This window comes from Stegostoma tigrinum, chromosome 3, assembly GCF_030684315.1.
Source record: "Stegostoma tigrinum isolate sSteTig4 chromosome 3, sSteTig4.hap1, whole genome shotgun sequence".
NCBI classification, from domain to species: Eukaryota; Metazoa; Chordata; class Chondrichthyes; order Orectolobiformes; family Stegostomatidae; genus Stegostoma; species Stegostoma tigrinum.
The window spans coordinates 107,982,211-108,003,102 of NC_081356.1; the positions used below are offsets into that span (position 1 = coordinate 107,982,211).

Sequence of the window (20,892 nt, forward strand, 5' to 3'; positions counted from 1 at the left end):
GGAATTTCATCTCTGCGTTTTCTATCTTACTAACCCCTTCCGAATCTTGTATGTCTTGTGGGGCTGCTTCTCGTTCCTCTAAATGCCAAAGATTACAAACATACAAATTTAGGAGCAGGAATAGGCCAGGAATATAGACCCAGTTTACTTGTCCTCCTATTACAGGACAAGCCTTTATCCCAGGAACTAATTGGTGAACCTTCACTGTACTACCTCCCAATGTGAGTATCTCCCTATTTAAACCTTGTCTTTTTATGTTTGAGGTGTCTAGACTTCAGCTTGTGGATATGGGGTTTTGTTGTACATAGTTCAGACTGGGATTCTCTGTTCAGTTTTGCGAAAGCTTTTTGACCTTTTGACATGATGCAGTGCAATTTCACCAAATGATACCTAGTTAAGAAAAGTAAATTTATGACAATCGGTTGCGTTTGTGTAGAAGGTTGAGAGGTGACCTTCTTGAAAGGTGTTAAAATTTATTCTGATTTGCCAAGTTACTTACAAAGATATCTGGTGTTGGAATCTAAACCAGGGATTTTAATCCTGAAAATAAGCACAAAGAATAACACAGGTCAGAAGGATGAGGTTTCTTGCATCTAATGAAGAGTTTATAAGGCTTTGAAACAAGTTCGGTGAGTCGGCAAAGATGTGCCAAATAGAGTATATTGCTAAAAAATGTGAAAATGTCCATTTGAAAAGGAAAATAAAAGCATGTTATCTAGATCTGAGATTTGATGAGCTCTCATATTTGCAGAGTGACCTGGGTTTCCTATTGCACCAATCACAATTGTTATGCAGAAACAAGAAGCCATTAGGAATGTTATCATTTATCATAAGGGCAAGTGAATACAATAATAGGTAATGCTTCAGTTATACAAGGCAGCGATGGGGCCACATGTGTACAATGTATAATGTTAATCTACTGATTTTAAGGGAGTAGTAAATTTATTGAAAACAGTTCAGGGAAAGTTTTACCACACTTGAATGTAGAATGGGTGGATTGCTTTGTAAGGATGTTTATGGTTCAGGAGGCCATTGAGTCCACATTGGACAAGCTTGGCTTGTATCCCTGGAGTTAAGGAGCAAGAGGTGACTTGATTATGACCTAATTGAATCTTGAAGGGTCTTGACGAGGTAGATGAGCAGAGTATGTTTCCTCATGGAAAAAATTTACATCTAGAGATCATGGTTCAAAAATTACGGGTCAACCACTTTAAACACATGAGGTGAATATCATTTTAGTGTTGAGTGTCTTTGGAACTCTCTTCCTAAATAGATGATGGGAGTAGAATCCTTGAATATTTTGAAGGCAGTGGTAGATGAACTCTTAATAAGCAGGGGGTTGAAGGACTATTGGTGTAGGCAGGAATGTGAATTTGAGGTTTCAATCAGAGAATCATACAGAGCAGAAGAGACCCATCAAGTCTGTACCACAAAAATACACCACTACCTACACTAGTTCTAATTTCCCCCCCACCCCCATTGACAGTTGACACTTGACATTCAACATTTCAAGAGCTTTCTGAAAATTGAGGTTTCCCACTTTAACCATCCTCCAACGCAGTGCATTCCAGATCCCAAAAAGCCTCTGGGTGAATATAACTTTTCCTCAAATCACACTGCAGCTCCTTCCCTTCACTTTAAAATGATGCCCCATTGTTAATGACCCTTCGACTAAGGGGAACAGCTATTTTCTGTTCACCTTGTTAACACCACTTGTATCAGGTTCCCTCTCAAATTTCTCAGCTCCAAAGAAAACAATCCGAGTTTGTCGAGCCTCTCTTCATATTTGAAATGCTCCATCCCAGGCGACATTCTTTCTCTTTAATGTCCTTTGTGATTGCACTGGAGAGGTTGCGATCACACTCTTTCGAGTGGTGACCAGAACTGCACACACTACTCTACCTGTGCCCTAACCAAAGTTCACTACAGCACCAACATGACCTCCCTGCTTTATAGTCTATGCAACAACTGATAAAGGCAAGTACACCGTATTCTGCCTGAACTACCCTGTTAAGCTGTTCTGCTGCCTTCAGGGATCTGTGGACAAAGATCCCAAGATCTTTATGTTCTTTTGAAGTTCCTAGTGTCCTGCCATTCACTGTGTACTCCCTTGTCTTGATACTTCTTCCAAAATGTATCATCTTTTTTTTCAAGAGGCAAATCCCATTTGCCACAACTTTTTTTTTCTCATCTGACTAATCCATTTATTATACCCTCTAACACCTTCCTCCTCACTGTCAATGACACAAAAAAATTGGTCGTGTGGTTGACAAACTTAATTCTTCTCTTTCCTTTATATATACAAACACGATATCACGAAGGCACTTGCCATTAATTCTTGTGGTATGCTGCTGCACACGGCTAGTCATATAAACGGTTTTCTACCAGCACCCTCTGTCTCCTCCCACTAAACTGATTTTTGGATCCAACTTGCCAAGCTATGGATCCCATTACCTTCATCAGTTTGCCATAAGGAACCCTGCCATAAGCCTTGCTGGAATTCACAAACTACACCTCCTGCCCCACCTCAGCTATACACTTGATCGTCTCTAAAAATTCCACCAGATTTGTAAGGCGTGACCTCCCTCTGTCAAAGCAATGCTGATGATCCTTGATCAAATCATGTCTCTCTAAATGGAGATTTTAATTTTCTGCATCACTATTTTCTCCAATAGTTTCCCCGCCACTGATGTGAGACTCATTGGTCTATAGTTTGCAGCCTATCTCTACTACACTTGTAAAGTGGAACCACGTTAGCTAGCTGGCCTCTGGCATCTTCCTTGTGATCAGAGATTATTTTGGAAATTTTGGGTCTGGGCCGCTGTCCTCATCTCCCACAGCAATCTCGTCCAGAATTGGGGACTTGTTCACTTTTAAATCTATCAAAACCTCTCTTACCTCATTGCTGCTTATATCAATCTGCTCAAGAGCTTCACAGTCCATGGTCTTGATTTTCTGTACTTCTTTTCTCCCTCTCTTGAGTGAAAACAGATGTGAAATACTCTTAACACTTTACCGATGTTCTCTGGTTCATTCTCTGATTGCTCCCTTGGTCCTTAATAATAGGTTCTGCTCTTTTTCCCTGGTTATCCTCTTCCCCCTTGACATACTTGTAGAAAAGTACTACCCAGGTGGATAAGGTTGTTAAGAAAGCATATGGTGTTTTGGCTTTCATTAACAGGGGGATCGAGTTTAAGAGCTGCGAGGTTATGCTGCAACTCTACAAAACCCTGGTGAGACCACACTTGGAATATTGTGTCCAGTTCTGGTCGCCCTATTATAGGAAAGATGTGGAGGCTTTGGAGAGGGTACAAAGGAGGTTTACCAGGATGCTGCCTGGACTGGAGGGCTTGTCTTACAAGGAGAGGTTGATTGAGCTTGGGCTTTTCTCTCTGGAGGGAAGGAGGAAGAGAGGTGACCTGATCGAGGTGTACAAGGTAGTGAGAGGCATGGATAGAGTCGATAGCCAGAGACTTTTCCCCAGGGCAGGATTGACTGCCACGAGGGGTCATAGTTTTAAGGTGTTAGGAGGAAGGTATAGAGGAGACGTCAGAGGAGGTTCTTCACCCAGAGAGTTGTGAGCGCATGGAATAGTTTACCAGTGGTAGTCGTGGAAGCGGAGTCATTAGTGCCATTTAAGCGACTGCTGGACATGCACGTGGACAGCAATGAATTGAGGGGAATGTAGGTTAGGTTGTTTTATTTTTGGATTAGGATTATTCCACGGCACAATATCATGGGCTGAAGGGCCTGTACTGTGCTGTACTCTTCTATGTTCTATGTTCTAAAATTTTGGGATTCTCTGTAATCTTGCCTCCCAGAGTTTCCTTTTCATGCCCCCATTTGCACTCCTAATTGCTTTCTTGGGTCTTCCCCCACCCCTAGCTTGAATTTCTAAATTTTTTTTTTACTAATTCATGGCACCATTCTCACTGCTACCACCACTTCCTTCCCCCAACAACTCTGATATCTAATCCACTGTTCATTCAAATGATTTTTGTTTTGTACTACTATTGGCAACAATAAGCTTTTTTTAAAATTTCTCACTTTCGCTGGATTTGAATGGAACAACATCTTGTACGTGATCTTGATCCTTTTTAGCCCAAAACACAGGGAGGTAGGGTGCAGGATTTATGGAAGTGAATTAACTCTGAATGAAATTGATGAAGATGCATTGTTTTCCAGGAGTGACAGTTCCTTCAGCTTCTTTCTATTCTTCTTCGTATTTATCTGTCAATTTGCTGTCCATGTATTGCAATCAGTAGGAATTCCACAGTGGGGCAACTGGTGAGTATTAATTCCTAGATTTCAGATTCATTGTAACAAGAACCATAGGATGACAATTAAAATTGTTCCAGTGACTTGTTTTTTTCCCAAGCAAATTACCTTAAGTGAAGCTTTTGATCTTTAATGTTTTAAATGAAGTTGACTAGATCTTTTTGAGGGTCCATGTCAAATTTTTGTGTTTATTTTCCCCCTCTTCCTTTGGGGATTATTGTAACCATTATAGCCAGGACTGGTTCATCTGTCAGTCAGCATGCACACAAACTGTGGGAACAAGCATCAGCAGACAATGATAAAGTTAGAATTTGGCACTTTTATCCTCCCTCTTACACTCTTAAACCCCAACACCCACCCGCATCACACCACTCAAGCACTCTTGCATGCACCGGCTAAAGAGCATTCCTGCCAATACAATCTCCGTTTGCGTGGCTAGGCTTGGCCAATGATTGAAGAATTTGTTTTTTCTTGGTTTGCTAAATAAGACCCAAAATTTGAGCCAATATAGCACTGAAAGAGACCATATAGCCCATCAAGTCTGTGTAGACTTTGCATACAGCAATCTCTGAAGTTCAGTTCTCAACTCAATCCCAGTGGTCCTGCTGTATTTCTTTCAAGAGTCCATCCAATTTCCTTTTCTAGTTAGAAAGGTCCATATCGTTATGTTCTTCCTTGTATCCTCCTCCACGTCAACTAAAGGGGGCAACATTTCTTTAGCCAACTAATCCAAGCTGGCCCTAATCTTAGATTCAGAAACATACTGCACAGAAACAGACCTTTGGGTCTGATTCGTTCGTGCCAACCAGACATTCCAATCTGACCTAGTCCCATTCGCCAGCTTTGGTCCATACCCTCTTAAACCCTTCCTATTCATATTATCCAGATGCCTTTTAAATGTTGTAATTGTAATTGTATTCTCCTCCATCACTTTCTCTGGCAGCTCATTCCTTACATGCATGCACCACCCTCTGCATGAAGAAGTTACCCTTCCCAGGTCCTTTTTTTTTTAATCCTTCCTTAAACCTATGCCCTCTAGTTTTGAACTCGCCCAACCCTAGGAATAAGACCTCGGCTATTCACCCTACCCATGCCCCCATACTTTTTTAAACCTCAAGAAGGTCATCCCTCAACATCCAATGCTCCGGGCCAGGGTGGGGGGTGCGGAGAGCGGGTGTGTGTGAATGAGGAACTTCAGCCTCTCCCTATAGCTCAAATCCTGTAGTCCTGGTAACATCTTATCAGGGATTTTTAACCTTGTATCTAGTTTAACAACGATCCTTCCTGTTGATCATTGTGTACATTTGTTAAATCTCCCCACAACCTGTTTTGTTGGAAGGAAAACAACCTGAGCTTGTCCAATTAGATACAAGGTTAAAAATCCCTCCTGCCTGGAGCTATTGTAATAAATCTCCACTGCATCCTGTCAAGGATCCTGGCATCATTCCTCCAGTGTTCAGAACTGGGCACGATACTCGAGTTTTGCAGTCACCCAGAGTTTTACAAAGATCCACCATATCCTACTTTTTGCATTCTCCTTCCACTCAAAGCCAAGTTACCATTTTTTTGGAATAGATTTGTTTTACTTTTTAACTGCGATATTTGAGATTAGATGCAAATGTTTCATTCTGTTTGACGAATGTGTATAGAACGCTCTTGTTTTGTAATGTGGGAAGAAAAGCTTTACCTTTTTTAATTTTGTAACTTAATTTTAAGAAATTTTGTATTTGGCTGCGGTTTTGTAGGGACAATCTGCTTCTAAATCAATACCCTTCTGAAATTGATCTCAACTTCAGGATTTTCTTGTTAATCTGAAATTATAAGTTATCATTCATTGCTCTGCCATAAGTTCTTGCTGACAGTTATTGAAATCAAAACATTTGCTTAGGAGCATACTCTCTAACCACTCTGCCATTTTTTTCTGAAGTTGCACTTTCGGGTGTAGCTTGGTTATTAATGGTAATTTCAGTAAAAACTATTGCTGAACAAAATATGTGGTCTTGAGGTGTTTTATTTGGGGACTGTTGTTAAATCTAACTGGATTTTAATTGTCAGATTCTGTCATGATCCAGCAGCTTTCTTCTTCATAGGTATATGTTCCAATTTTGAATTTACTGTGGTTTTAAAAATAATGGCTTGCAGTTGGTGTTTATAATTTCTTAGTGGCCATCTGTAAGGATTTGATTTGGTTGTTTATCTGTAGTTGTAGCTCCATGTTCAGAATCCCCACTAAAGAATCTAACAATACTGCACAACAAGAGGAGTTGTTTTATTTTGTCACTGTGTTTTAAGAGGTCTAGCAAGACTTGCTTTCTTTGAGGCCAGCAGCAAGTATCCTTGTTTTACTCACTATTGCAAGATCTAGCCCATTGAAATGTGAAAATTTGTGCAATTTTTAACTTCCATTTTGAATAGTAGATCTGTAATCATTTCTGTGTATTTCAGTGGCTGGATTTCAGCACTTACAGCTCTTAATAGGAGTATTCCTGTTGGAGTTCTAATGATGATTGTTGCAGCAGCTTTTACTGGCTCAGCTGTTGTCTCACTAATTATGTTCAAAAAGGTAAGCAACTTCTATAATATACACATTGTGTGATCTACTTTGTGTACTCATTAGTTTCCACACTCTCTTCGGTCTGTATTCCTCTGTAACCTTTTTATTTTAAAGTTGGTTTTAGAAGAATGTGAAGATGTGTATTGATTTGAAAGTGGCATTTATGGGAGTTATCAATATTTTGCTACCAAATGTAAATATTTAGAAAGAAACTATCTTTAAGTTTCTAGATGTAAATAAGATTGTGAATAAAGTTCATCATGATCATCTGAACACTTGAACTAAACCAAATGTTACTAGGTAGATAGCAGGTCTGCAGGGATCATCTGAGGAGAGATTGTGTATGCTGTGTCTGTACTCTATTGGAGTTGGGAAGAATGAGGGGCACCCTTATTACAATACACAAAATCTCTTAAAGGACTTGCTGCAGGAAGGTTGTTTTCCCCTTGAGGGATTCTGGGACCAGGGAGCATAATCTCAGAATACGAGGTTTCACATTTTGAGGTTGATGCACCTGTGGACTTCTTTCCCAGTGGGATTGGGTGTCGAAGCTTTTGTGGAAAAGGAAAGAAGGTGGAGTTGAGGGTTAGCTGTGATCTCAGAGTCTGCTCAGCCATTCAGTGGCCTACTTCTGCTGTTTCAACTTACGGTTTATATCTTCTGACAAGCTACTTCATAGGTTCTTAAATTGTGGATCTTAACAATTTCTTTTTTATGTTCAGTCAGCTTTCACCATTTCATTCATTCTATCCATTAGAACCTGCAGATCTTTTGCTGTGGCAGACGACAGGGCCTTGTCGTCTGCCAACTTCACTATTTGAAATCTACTTTGTCATCCTTCCTTCTGTACTTTGTGCAGTTTTTCATTTATCATTGCTTCTGCATGGATCTTAAAGGAAAATATTATGGCCCAAGATTAAATGCTGATCATACTGGCAGCATACATTCTATGATTATATTAAAAGAAAAGCCCAGCTGAAGCACTCATTCACTTTTTTTCTGCATGTCGCTTGTCTTGCACCTTCTAAATCTCCAACACAACCTCAAACTGTACTTGCTGTGTCAAACCCTGTGCCCAGGTTCTGCTCACCTGTCAATGTTTTCACTGTCTTGCATTAGTTAAGTGCCCTCCACCTGTTCTTGTTGTTTTGTCCCTCCCTATGATTGTAACTTTCCACAGTCCTAATGGCTTGCTTCCCTTCAATTCTGTAGCTACTTTTTTAATCCCTACTTCTATTTGTATGTTCTCACTATATTGCACATGCCCAGTTCTCTCTCTGCTGCACCAGAGATAAAATTTAAACTGTAAGATTGAGTCTCTGGAAAGGGACTTGAACTCGTAGCTTTTTGACTGGTACAAGAGTTAAGCCAGTGTGAATATAACTATAATATTTATAGGATTAAGCCAGCTGTACAGTGAGGAAGAGGCAAATTGCCCATATTTGAAGCTCTTATTTGCTGTCCAGATCAGATGGACACTGTGAAGTCCAGTAACTATTTAGCTTAAGCTCTGATTTTAATGTCTTGTGCAGTTGATTTAACTTTACCAACATGTGCTGTTGTCAAAATAGTTATCATAGTTAAGGTCAAAGGCTCCTTTGTCAAAAAAATTGTTGATTCCGTCGGCAAAGATAAGAAGACAGTAAACAAATGGTATAAAAATCTCTTAAATATTACTGTCCCTGTTTTGAGGTTTTTGTGAATAGAAAATTTGGCTTCAGAAATGTATTTTTTGACATTGAGAAGGTTATGCATAGCTCTGAAGTGTTTTGAATAGTTGCAGTTATAGTTTAAGATTGTTTAATTTGTTGTACTAGTGTTGGCTGTGGCAAATTGTTTTGCTTGGTTTTTCCAGCAGGTGGCAGTCTGAGCATTGTTACAGGGAGAGGTGACCTGAATTTTGTTCCTTGAAAATAAGTATTATGCAGTGCTATACTTCTAAAGTTAAAATGTTTTGTTGTTTGTACTTTCTTTTTGACCCCTGTCGCTTGCCACCACAACTCCAACTCTCCTTCCTCCCTCCCACAGCTCCCCCTTTCGCATCAATCCATCAATGTGCTAGCTAAAGCTTTCAATGTTTCAAGAAGATAGCTCATCACTAACACCACCCAAATCACTTGAGATTTAGGAATGAGTGATGCTGGGGTGAGTGATGCCCACGTAGTGTAATTGGATTTAAAACAATAAGTTTTGAAGCATGCTCCAAGAAATACTTGGGCTTTTGATACATTTTGGCTATCTGAAAGCTGAAAAGCTGTTCCTATATGTATACTAATTATCTTCAAAAGACATATAAAAGATAGAGGTTGCTCAATTCATTTGGAACAGCTGTCAATTTTTGTGACCATTGACTAGCAGGTGTTTTAATGATGGTTAGTGGGGAGGCGGCTAATGAAGTAAACGGTTGTGTGTAATAAACTGCTCTCTGATCTATCCAGTAAGTATCACAATTGCAGTATACTTTAGCAGTGGACTTCTAAGTTATTAAAGCCTTCAGGAGCCTTTTTTATTTTTAAAGAAATGTAAAGGTAAGCAAGCAATAGTTTTAAAAGCCCAGTGAAATCTAGTGTTACCAAGTGAAGAGTATGACCATTATTTAACATGCAGTCAGTTTGTAAATGAAAAGAAAATTTAAAGGTCATTGGGTTTTTCAAAAGAATATTGACGAACGTAATACCTTGACTATATTCTAATGCAGCTAACGTGGGCAAGCCTTTTTTCACCTCATTATTGAGGCTGTGGGGGATTCTCTGCACATCAGGCTTGCCCTCGCTCCCTTACTTTTGTGCTCGCTTAATTCTGTACTTGCGTACCTACCTACACCAATGCCCCATGCCCTCCACCCCTGGGGTGTCTTTTTTTGTTTTCTCTCCCCCCTTCACCCCCCCCAACACTAAATGCCAGAGAATTCGTTTTTCTTATTCTGCAGTCATAGCTCTCCTTCGTGCTCTTGCTCGCACTTGTGGTAGTGGTGCCTATACTGAGCTCCGATGTTATCAGGACTGCTAGAGCTGCTAGCCGGTCAGATTCACAATAGTACTTGACTGCCAGACCACCTCCCACTTGAAGTCATACAGATCGAGAGTGCAGAGAAAGGCCCTCTGACCCATCACGTCTGCATTGGTCAAGAACAACCACCTATTTTAGTCCCATTTTCTAGCACTTGGCCCATAGCCTTATGTATTTGCAAGACATATATTTAAAATGTTGAGGGTTTCTGCCTCTATTGCCCTTACTTGTAGTGAGTTCTGGATTTGCACCATCTTTTTAGGTGAAAAAGCCTTTTCTACCATGGTTGAACCTTCTCCAACGAACATAGAACATTACAGCACAGTACAGGCCCTTCGGCCCTTGATGTTGTGCCGACCTGTCATACCGATCTCAAGCCCATCTAAGCAACATTATTCCATGTACGTCCATATGCTTATCCATATGCTTAACCTTGAACCTTTGCCCCAGTCATTGATCCCTCCAACAGGGGAAAGTTTCTTGTGTCATCTATGCCCCTGATAATTTTATACATCTCAATGATGTCCGTTCTCAATCTCCTGTGTCTAAGGAAAACAACCCCAGTCTGTCCAATCCATTTTCATAACTGAAACTTTCCAGCCCAGGCAACATTCCAGCAGATCTTCTCTGCGCCCCTCCAGTGTTATCATATCATTGCTATAATGTGGATTCTAGAACTGCATACAGCACTGTAGCTGCAGCCTAGCCAATATTTTATACAATTCTAGCATAACCTCCCCTGCTTTTAGACTCTATGCCTCCAATAATAAAGGCAAGTATACCATATGCCGCCTTAATTATTTTATCCACCTGTCCTGATCCTTTTAAGAACCTGGTGGACATGCATAACAATTCCCTCTAATCCATAGTGCTTCCTAGGGCCCTACAGTTAATCATACATTCCTTTGTCTTGTTGGCTGTGCCCAAGTGCATCACCACCCGTTTGTCCAGACTGAATTCCATTTGTCACCGTTCAGTGCATCTGACCAGCTCTTTACTGTCCTCCTCACTATTTCATACCTTACCAATTTTCGTATTGCCTATGAACTTACTGATCAACACTTCCACATTCAAATCGAAATCACTTCTATAAATCACACATCAAGTGTTTTGTCACTGTCCCTGTGGGACTCCACTGGACACAGACTTCCATTTGGAAAAAACATCTCTGCTTCCGGCCACTCAACCAATTGTAGACTCAATTTGCCAAATTTTCTTGGATCCCATGGCTCTCAGCTTTTGCAATCAGCATCCTTTGTGGAACCTTAAAAGCAATGCCGAAGTCCAAGTAGACGACATGAAAAGCATTGCCCTCATTTACACTTATGGATGGAAATTCTTCTGCAACCTTTTGATGCCTGCAAGGTGTAGGTATCACATGTTTCAGGGGCAAAGTATTCATTAGCACTTCAGCTATGCCTCTTATTGATGAAACAGTACTCCTCCATGCTGAATATCACTTGGAGGAAGCCGTATGAGTGGTAAGGGCATAGATGTACTCTGGGTAGTGGACTACACTATCCAGCAAGAGTGGCTCAGTAGCATTACTGCTGGCTGAGTGTTGAAGCATGTAGTTGCTTTTCTGAGTCACCGGTTAGTGAGGGATCTAACGGGGTGGGGGGGGGGGGGGGGAACCTACTTGGTTTTATCCTCCATAATCCACTAATTACAGATGCATCTGTCCATGACAACAGCAGTAGAATTGACCATGCAGTCACATTGGAGACCATGTCCTGTCTTCACCATTGCAATACTCTCCATTATGTTTGTGCCACTGCTGTTATGTTAACTGGGGCAGAATTGAACAGACCTAGCAATTCACGTAGGCAGCCGTGAGGTCCTGTGGGTTATCAACCACACAGTGGTATTAAACCACAGTTGTAACTTGTGCATATCATCCACTGTACCAGGAAATTGAGTCTGGTTCAATGAAGAATGCATGAAGGTCACACAGTTTGGAGTCTTGCTGCAGCCTCAAACCTCTCAGTCCCAGAATATTATTGCAGAAGTTCTTTTGTTTAGTGGCGTGGGCTCAGCCACCTTCAGCTTTTTCCTCAATGACCTGGCCTCTGTCCTAAGATCAGAAATGGGGCTGTTCCCTAATGATTGCTTGTTGTGTCATGGTTCACCGGGTTAGTGTGCTGGTAATGAAGCTCCATTACTCCAGGAGTCTTCACAAATGCGAAAAGTTAACTTAAAATTGCCCAGTTCTACATTGTTCATGTTAAGAGTATGGACTCCAGTTTTTCTTCCATTGCAATTAATAGATGATTTCTGGTTAATCAAACATATTTTTTTAAAATAATGGTAAAAGTGGACAATTTGAATTGCTAATCTGTAACACTAATGCCTTAAACTCTGCCCCTTTCTTAAAATTCCAACGTCCCCTCAGTAGACACAGACAACACTAGGCACGAATATAATTTGGAGTGGAGGGAAATCAGTCAGAAGCACAGTTCTGGTACCATTCTGCACAGCAGATGTAACAAGTTCTTTTTCAGGCCTTTTGAATTCCTCCCTAATCTTTGATATGAGATTTTGGTTGCACTAATTTTATGCCCACCTTTTGCTTTCAACAGGGTCAAGCGGCACAGTGGCTCAGTAGGTTAGCACTGTTGCCTGAGCGCAAGTGACCCAGGTTCACTTCCACCCTCTGGTGACTGTCTGTCTGTGTGGAGTTTGCGTGTTCTCCCCATGTCTGTGTGGGTTTCCTCCGGGTGCTCTGGTTTCCTCCCACAGTTCAAAGATGCACAGGCAAGGCAGATTGACAGTGCTAAATTGCCCATAGTGCCCACCGATGTTTGGGTTAGACATGGGGAAATGCAGGGGGAGGGCAATGAATCAGGGTGGGATGCTCTTTGGAGGGGGAGGTGTGGAGTTGCTGGGCTGAATGGCCTGTTTCCACACTGTAGGGATTGTGTGATTCTAGAAAACGGGCTTGGCAGAGAACAGTTTACAGAGAATGGTGATGGAGAGCAGCTAGCTACTAGAAATTTTCCTTTAACGCAAGGGGGAGCGAGATGGATGCTTTAAGTTTGCAGGCTAAGTGGTTTGATGTATTGTCCAAATAGCAATCTGCAGCCCAACTGTCCAGGAACCAATCAAGTTGGTGTTAATATACTGAGTCTTACTGAGCCCACAACAACTGGTGCTGATTTGAAAAACCAACCTAAAGACTGTCTTTAGACAAAATTAAGCTGAGCATAAAGAAGCTGTGCTGATTTTTGTCTAGAATTTATCTTCAATGTGTGAATTAAGCAGCATTGAATATACATTCATCATGTTCTCTGGTAGCTTATTTTTAACTGCAAGCATCTTACACACTTTCCTCAGATTCAACACCGTATCACCTTGCACGTTTTGAAAAAAATCTACAAATGTTAAGCGTAACTCATGGCTCCTTTTGAAGGCTGAAGTAGTCTGTGTCTATATGCAGCATGGTTGAGGCTTGATGTTAGTGCCATCTCTAACAAGTGATTATCTGACAGTCGCCGCCGAGACATTCAATAGCATTACTGTTGCTGAGTTCTTCCACTATCCGTATGCAGGAGGCATAGCATTGACCAGAAAATGAACTGGGCTGACCATATAAATGTTGTGGTGATAAGGTCAGAAATTCTGACCTTGTTCATCCCACTGCAACACTGGCACCTCCATATCATGATGATGAGCAAGTCATTGGTTAAGAATTCTCTGGCAAATAACTAACTCCCTGTATCCCCAATGCCTGTCCAACATCTACAAAGCACAGGTCAGGAGTGTGGTGGAAAACTCCATTTGCCTGGATGGATGCAGCTCTGACTGTACTGAAAATCTTTGCCACCAAGCACAAAGAAGTCTGCTTGATTGGCACTTCATCTATCACCTTCATTATTCACTCACTTCACCACCAGCACTTAGTGACAGTAGTGTGTACTATCCGAAGATGCACTGCAGGAATTCACCACGGCTCTTTCAAAAGTACCTTCCCAACCTGTGAACTCTATTACCTAAAAGAGCAAGGGCAGCAGATGCTTGGAAACATCAACATCTGCAAGTTTTCCTTCAGATATTGCTCCATCCTGGCTTAGAACTGTTATTGCTGGGTCAAAATCCTTGATCTCCCTTCCTAATAGTACAGTGGGTGGTCTGTGCACCCCAAGGTGCAAAGCTATACAAGAATGAAGATGGTTGATGTATTCCTTCTCCAGACCATTTGGGGATGATAAACAAATACTGTCATGATATGTGCAAGTTACAGTTTTGATCAATATAATGCTGGTAGCTTGGACGTGCTTTCTGAAATCTTTGTTTCCCCTCCTCCTCAACCCCCACCCCCCGCCAAGCCGATCCTTACATGTCTTTATTTCCCACATCTAGTCTGTTGGAGAGAAGGACTTACTAACCAGATGTTTTTCTTCTTTTTTAGGTACATGGAATGTATCGCACTACAGGAGCTAGCTTTGAGAAAGCTCAACAAGAGTTTGCAACAGGAGTCATGTCAAACAAAACTGTTCAGACAGCTGCGGCAAATGCAGCTTCTACTGCGGCTCGTGGTGCTTTCAAAGGCAACCAAATTTAAGGGAGAAATCACCATCTCCCAAACATCCTCCATCTAATCCATGTCCCACTCCAGTCATTGCATACACACAGATCCAATGAACATAATCTCACCATCGCTGCAGCATGACCCTTTATTTTAAGAAAAGCTCCATGTGGCCCTTGAATTAGGTTTATGCATGGGCTAAAAACTTACAAACAGTAGTATTCTTGCTTGAAGAAAATCTTGTTTATTGAATTGCTTTTTGTTTTTCATAACCCTTTTGAATTGTCATACTACCCTTTTTTAAGTTTGTAATTTGCATGTTGTCATTGTTTCTTTAATATTGTACTCGAGTTACTGAAGAATCTTGTCTTCTGTATGACACTGGACTGCTGACTGATTTGCACGCAACTTAGTGATCTTGGAGAATTGCTTGTACTGCCAAAAGTACGTTGGATTGGAAACTTCTTTTTCTGTAAAAAGTTTGTAACTGCCTTCATAACAAGCACTTACAAGTTAATGTCAAAGTAACTTGGTTGTACATAATTGTTTGGATTTTTCTCATGGTTCTCCTGAATTAACTGAAAATGACTGACATTACCCTTGTAATTTTCAGTGGTATAATCTTCATGGTTAATGTACTGTTTGTGTAGCCACAATGATTGAGAAGCCTCATTTGTTCAAGTACAAACTGGGGTACAGAGTAACAAATACCAATTACAGGTGGCATGAACTGTTTGGAGCCTTTTGGAAAATTGAACTGCAGAAGTGCATGTTGTGCCTTCCTACTATTTGTATAAATTGAGTATAAACAAATTTCCACCTATCGTAGACGGCTCTTGAGAAATGCACATCCTTCAAGTGCAAACATTAGGGTATACCCATTTTAACTGAAATTTATATTTTAGAACGGTCTAGTTATTTCCACACTGACTTCCACTGTAGCATTTCGGATGAGAAGTGGAAAATTTAGTTTTGTTTTGGATCATGACTTCATTTCCAGGAATGTTCATATTTGTTTCTAAGTGAAATATTGCTTTAGTTAGACTTCAAAAGGCTGTAGGAATAGACCTGAGTAAAGAATGGTTGAATTGACTAATTTTAATGACTAATGTCGATGAGTACAACATCTAATCGTACAGCTGCTAAACCTTTCAGTCTGGTTGGTCATTGAGCTCTTTTCATTTTGTGATGGGAGTTATTTTTGCTTGTTGTTTTTGTGTATAAATCTGTTTCACAGTCTAGGTACAACTACTTCTCTTTAGTTTTGTAATCCTTTTGCATCTCTACCACCTCCTTGACAGCTGCAACTTAAAAGAAAACAGACCCGTGATAGTCCTGAACTAAAGTTCTTGTTGCTCCTATGATAGGCCTGAATAAAGAATTGGCTTTAATTTTGCAAATATTTTTGGACCTGATTTGGTACAGTTAACATACTTCTAGAGAAGGGAATTGCGTAAAGTTATTTTTCTATACATTGTTCTCCAACGCTTTTTTAAAGTTTGAATCTAAATGTCCTCATTGGCTGCAGATGTTTTCGAAAAGAAAGTTTTTCAAATTTATTTAATCCTTGTTTCACACTAGTGTGTGGATCATGAACAGTTTTTTGAGACTGTTTTCTGTAATGCTGGTGGTTAGTGCACAAAGGAGTATTTGCTAGGTGCACATGTGTTGGAGATTTCTGTGGACTTCTGAACTGGTCTAATTTGGATCCTTTCTATTCATTTTGTTTCCTTTTCCCCTCTCATTTAGAAGAGGTTGAGTTTGTGTAATGCCTCCACACATTCACATGTTAGCTTGACTTGCAGTAACAATGGATGGTGCACCAATTTAGTCAGGAGATAAACTTCTGAAATTTTTGTCCTGTTTGTACATGCATTAAATGTTTCTGTAAACTTGTATAACTGTACTGTGTACTGTGTTTTTGGGGACAATGTATCCAGTACTTTTATTTTGAAGGCAGTTGTAGTGTTTTGCTGAAGGCCTAGGCATGATGTATTTGGATGTTGGAATGAACATTGTCTGAAATACTAGGACTTAAATCAATTGTAATTAGTAAGTTGTTGATGTTTCTAAGTTGTGTAAATAGACATCCATAAAATTTCCACTGTTGTTCCATACCTATAAATAATACTGGTTGGGAGAAAACTGTAGATTTTTAGCTTAAAGAAATAGCTGTGACAATTTATACAGCTGGAATCCACAATAGGACTTCAAGTTTGGAGTTGTCCATTTTTCCCGGAACTACCAGGGCATGATCAAATATCTTGATTTTAGTGGTGAATGGGCCAAGATCAACTTGGTTGGCAGGCAGAAATTTCAATAATGTAAAATTCATATCTCCAAGCATTGAGCAATTCTGAATTTTTTTCAATCATAATGAATAAGATGCGTTTTCTTGCTGGCATGTTTGGAATCAACTTTGAATTAAATATATTTTTTAAATAACTAGTGAATGAAATCTTGATTTATACATCATTTGAAAAACTAGTTAGGAATTTGTAAATGGAGTCCTGTTCTAAGATTTGTGATGTGACCAGATACGAAGGTGAATCAAAGAGCTTCAAATGGTAAGTGACGAATTGCTCTGTTACGTATACTTTTATGGTGGTAAATATATCAATGTTACAAAAGACCATGAGGACACTTCACTAGTTAATGTAGTTAGCAATGTTGCTGTTTTCTACTTTTTAAAAAAAATTAGTTATGTCTCACAGTTGAGGTACTGTGATTATATTTTAACTACATTGTGACATGAAGTACATTAGTATTATGTCAGCTGAAACAGCAATCTTTTTATACTGCTTTTCGTTTTAACATGGGTATGTAGGACTCAAACTTCAACAATGATTCTTTCCTTGAAGTAAATGGATAAGAGTAACTTGAACAAGTCTTGCTTTGTTATTCCACATCTCTGCAAATGTTTAGGAAGTGTATGTTAAATGCAGATGAAGAATTCTTTTTAGAACAGAATTAAGTGGTGTAAAGATGCTGGCGTACTTGTCCTTGGGATTTGTGCAGTGATGAATACATTTGGTGTTGAAGGATGTTTATTAGCCGGTGGATTATGTAAATGTCCTATGAAGTTAGTGGCAGAGGTTCTGAATTTGCAGCCAGATAATTTTTAAACTTCAAATATTGCGTTTCTTTTAGGTGTTTGATTGTTCTGCCTATTTATATTTGTAGCTTTGCATTTTTTTTGTTTGAACTATATAGAGATAAAGTAAGAAACTTGATTGTTCTCAACTTACAATTAAACATTTCTTCTATTTTTCTTAAAGGTTAAATTAAATGTTTTTGTAAAAAAAATTGATTGAAACAAGCTTCTGTAAGGAGGGTGAAATGGAGGAATATAACAAATAAAACTTTCTGCATGCTTGTAAAAGGAGAAACAAAACTCCAGTGGGAGGGACGTTTATTTGGATTTACAGTAGGTCCATGTTATAAACTACATGGGGCCTATTTGTGTAAGTGATTACATCTAAAATGTAATTGAGCTTAACAGACCAGAAAGATTGTAGGTTTTTATCCTAGACCCAAGGAATTAGGTAAAGCATCCAGATAGAATCCTGTAGTAATGAAGAAAAAAAATTAGATACTTTTTTGGAGAAGCGTACTAGTGAAGACTAGATCAGACTTAATTTTTGTTCTGTGCTTACTAATACCACTTAAATAAACCATGAAGAGTAATCATATGGGCAAGAAGCTAGCGTTCCTGGGAAGCACCACTTTGGCATGATTTGTGCTTTTCCGGGAGAAACTATGATCTGAAATCTAAAAGTGCAAAGCAGAAACTTGAGCACTCATAATCCAGTTGAAATTTTAGCATTTATAATTAACAGAATTTCTATCTGTAATAGAAATTAAATTCAGAAACATTCAGCATTGAGCAGCAACTTTGCTTGATTTCTTTGGTAAATGTCAATTAAAGTATAAGTTTTATTTTAGTACTTAACTTATGTTAGTGTAGATATTGTTTAATGCTGTTGAGCAATACGCTAGCTTTACACACTTTTATATTGTAATTCTTCTAATAGCTGTCTTAATTGATAATTCCTAAATTGATCTATCGCAACAGGAGTATATTTAAAAGGAAATGTTTTTTAGAATGAGTCAAATGATTAAAAAAAAACCTAAATTTATTCCTTAATCTTACCCAAAATTTTTTTCTTTGAATGAAGCATTCTAAAAATACACACTTGCCAAAGAAATTATTTGCATCCCACAATCAGCAAAACACCTAGATGTTGGATATTTAAGTGTGAACTTTTTTTCAGTTCATTTTAAATGTTCAGAGTTTGATTTTCTGTCCACATCTCTTGTATGCTATCCAACTGATGTCCCAATTACAATTCTTTTGACAATAGTAGCTCTGCTTCCTCTTGGGTTGTGCAAATTACCAGTTTGTCATGTGAGGAACTTGCAATGTGATGCACTGGCATTTGCATTCAGCAGAGAATCAGTGGTGTTCATTGCTGACCTCTCCTGGCAGTATAGAGATCTATTGCCAAATGGAGATCTCCAAGAAGCTGATCACATTAAAGTGTTCTCACAAACAAAATAAATCAGGAAGGTAAAATCTCCACATCCCATCACTATTAATTTAAATTTTAGATAGTAATATAATATTGTTTATTATACTAGCTTCTGTCTTAATCCGAACTCAATGTGGAGAAATTTGACATTGCAAAAGCAAGTTGCTATTCTGAAGAAATGAGTATTCAGCATTAATTATAAATTTTAATACTGTCTAAAAAAAAGTTACCCCTTAAGGGAAGACTGAGGTATTGTGATATCATCACTTGAGTAGTAATCCAGAATTAATATTGGGTTAATATTCTTGAAACCATGGGTTTGAATTCCACCATAGTCAAATTTGAATTCAATAAAAAGCAGGCCTAATGGTGACCATGTAATCATTGTCAACAGTCAGCAAAATCATTCATGCCCCTTAGGGAAGATAATCTTTACCTGCTTTGGGGGTGGGGGTGTGAGAGAGCAGGGAGGTGTGTACATATCACTCCAGGCTCAGTAATCAGTTGGCTCTTACCTAACCTCTGCGCAGTTAGGGATGGGCAATAAGTGCTGGCCTAGCCAGCAATGCCCAAGTCTGAAGAAAGACCTTGTTTTTTTTAAATTCATTTTCATTTTGATCAAAACTGATTTGTATGAAAGCATAATGTTTAATCAGGACCCACAACTAGTCTGTTTCCATTCTGTGTGACTCAAGAATAAAATCAATGGCAATACCTTCCGGATTGTGTGCACAGATTCCAAAAGTAGTTAGTTTCTGCAGAGTGATGAGAATTTTGCCATTATTGCCACCATAAACCCCAAGCTGATATCTTAATTGAAAAGGAAAATTAACAGAATGATATTCCAAATTACCCACATTTTGTTTTGAAAAAAGGAAACTTCTCAACCTTCAAACCTTTATTCTTAGATGCATTGTTGCCAACCTGATTTATCTTTTTTTTGTAATGTAGCAGAAAGGACCTTTCTTCTAAACTAGCAACTGGATTCCCTTGAAACATTCACTTTTGGATTTCATTCTTGTTGCTGGCTTTTTTTTAAAATATCATTTGATAGGTTATGTTCTGAAATGACAAATTAGAAATTTCCAAAAACAATTGCTTTTTTAAAAAAAAAGTTTGAAAATTTAGTACTGCAATATGATAATCCACTTGGGTTGTTTCAAGATTAGAAACACAAGCAGCAACATTTGAAGAGTAATTTTTAGTGAGGCAGTATCCATTAATGCACTTTGCATTGTGAAACACGTATGGTCTAATTGGGTAGAATGTATAAAAAGATTAATTTTATACAGATACTTTACTCTTCAGAGAATATTGTTTCACCTGATTTTTGAACTATCTGTTAGCCTTACAATTTGTATTAGACCATATTAGCATTCGTAGAGTTTGATTTTTATGAACAAAACTTATACAACACAATGCTACAATGTCTCACACTCATCTATGTATTGTTCTTTTTATCTAAAAGCCATGAAAGGTTTTGTTCTTGTACTAAGTATTTAATTCAAACTCTACTTGAAGATGTGGATTTCCATGTTTGCCTTGCAATTGTTAGCTTTTGATTTATTAAAATCTGATATTTATTTGTATATTTTGTAAATTGCATTCTGCCATTGTTTTGAGTTGCAGTACACTGTACAAAATGCTCTCTCCATTCTATAATAAAAACTACAACCCCACTGAATAATTTTAAGCATTTTTTTTTGGTCACCTGATTGTATTAGCATGGAGAGTGTGACAGGTGGCCTCTTGTCAAAATTGGTTGCATACATGAGATGAAGTGTTTGATATCGTTTTAATTTTACTGATACCTCTGATTTCATTGGGAATTCATTTCATGGCATTTTCTTTAATGTGCAACAGTATGCCTCGTTTCAGCTGGGAGAAACGGAAAATAATGTTAACTTGCAGTAATTAGTTGAACTCTCTTCAGAAATGTTATAGTGCACACATGGTGTAATTACTATTGGATATTTCTAATTTACAAATTTAAG

At 38.8% G+C, this 20,892-nt stretch overlaps 1 protein-coding gene across 1 annotated transcript in view; it reads left to right on the forward strand.

The window, feature by feature from the left end:
• Positions 1 to 20,572, forward strand: part of scamp1 (secretory carrier membrane protein 1) — a 60,878-nt gene extending 40,306 nt beyond the window's left edge. The window contains exons 7-9 of the mRNA XM_048527250.2: positions 4,186 to 4,287; positions 6,724 to 6,841; positions 14,250 to 20,572. Coding sequence (XP_048383207.1) covers positions 4,186 to 4,287; positions 6,724 to 6,841; positions 14,250 to 14,402 — 373 coding nt within the window. The 3' untranslated portion in view covers positions 14,403 to 20,572. The remainder of the gene's footprint in view (positions 1 to 4,185; positions 4,288 to 6,723; positions 6,842 to 14,249) is intronic.
• Positions 20,573 to 20,892: the final 320 nt, after the last annotated feature.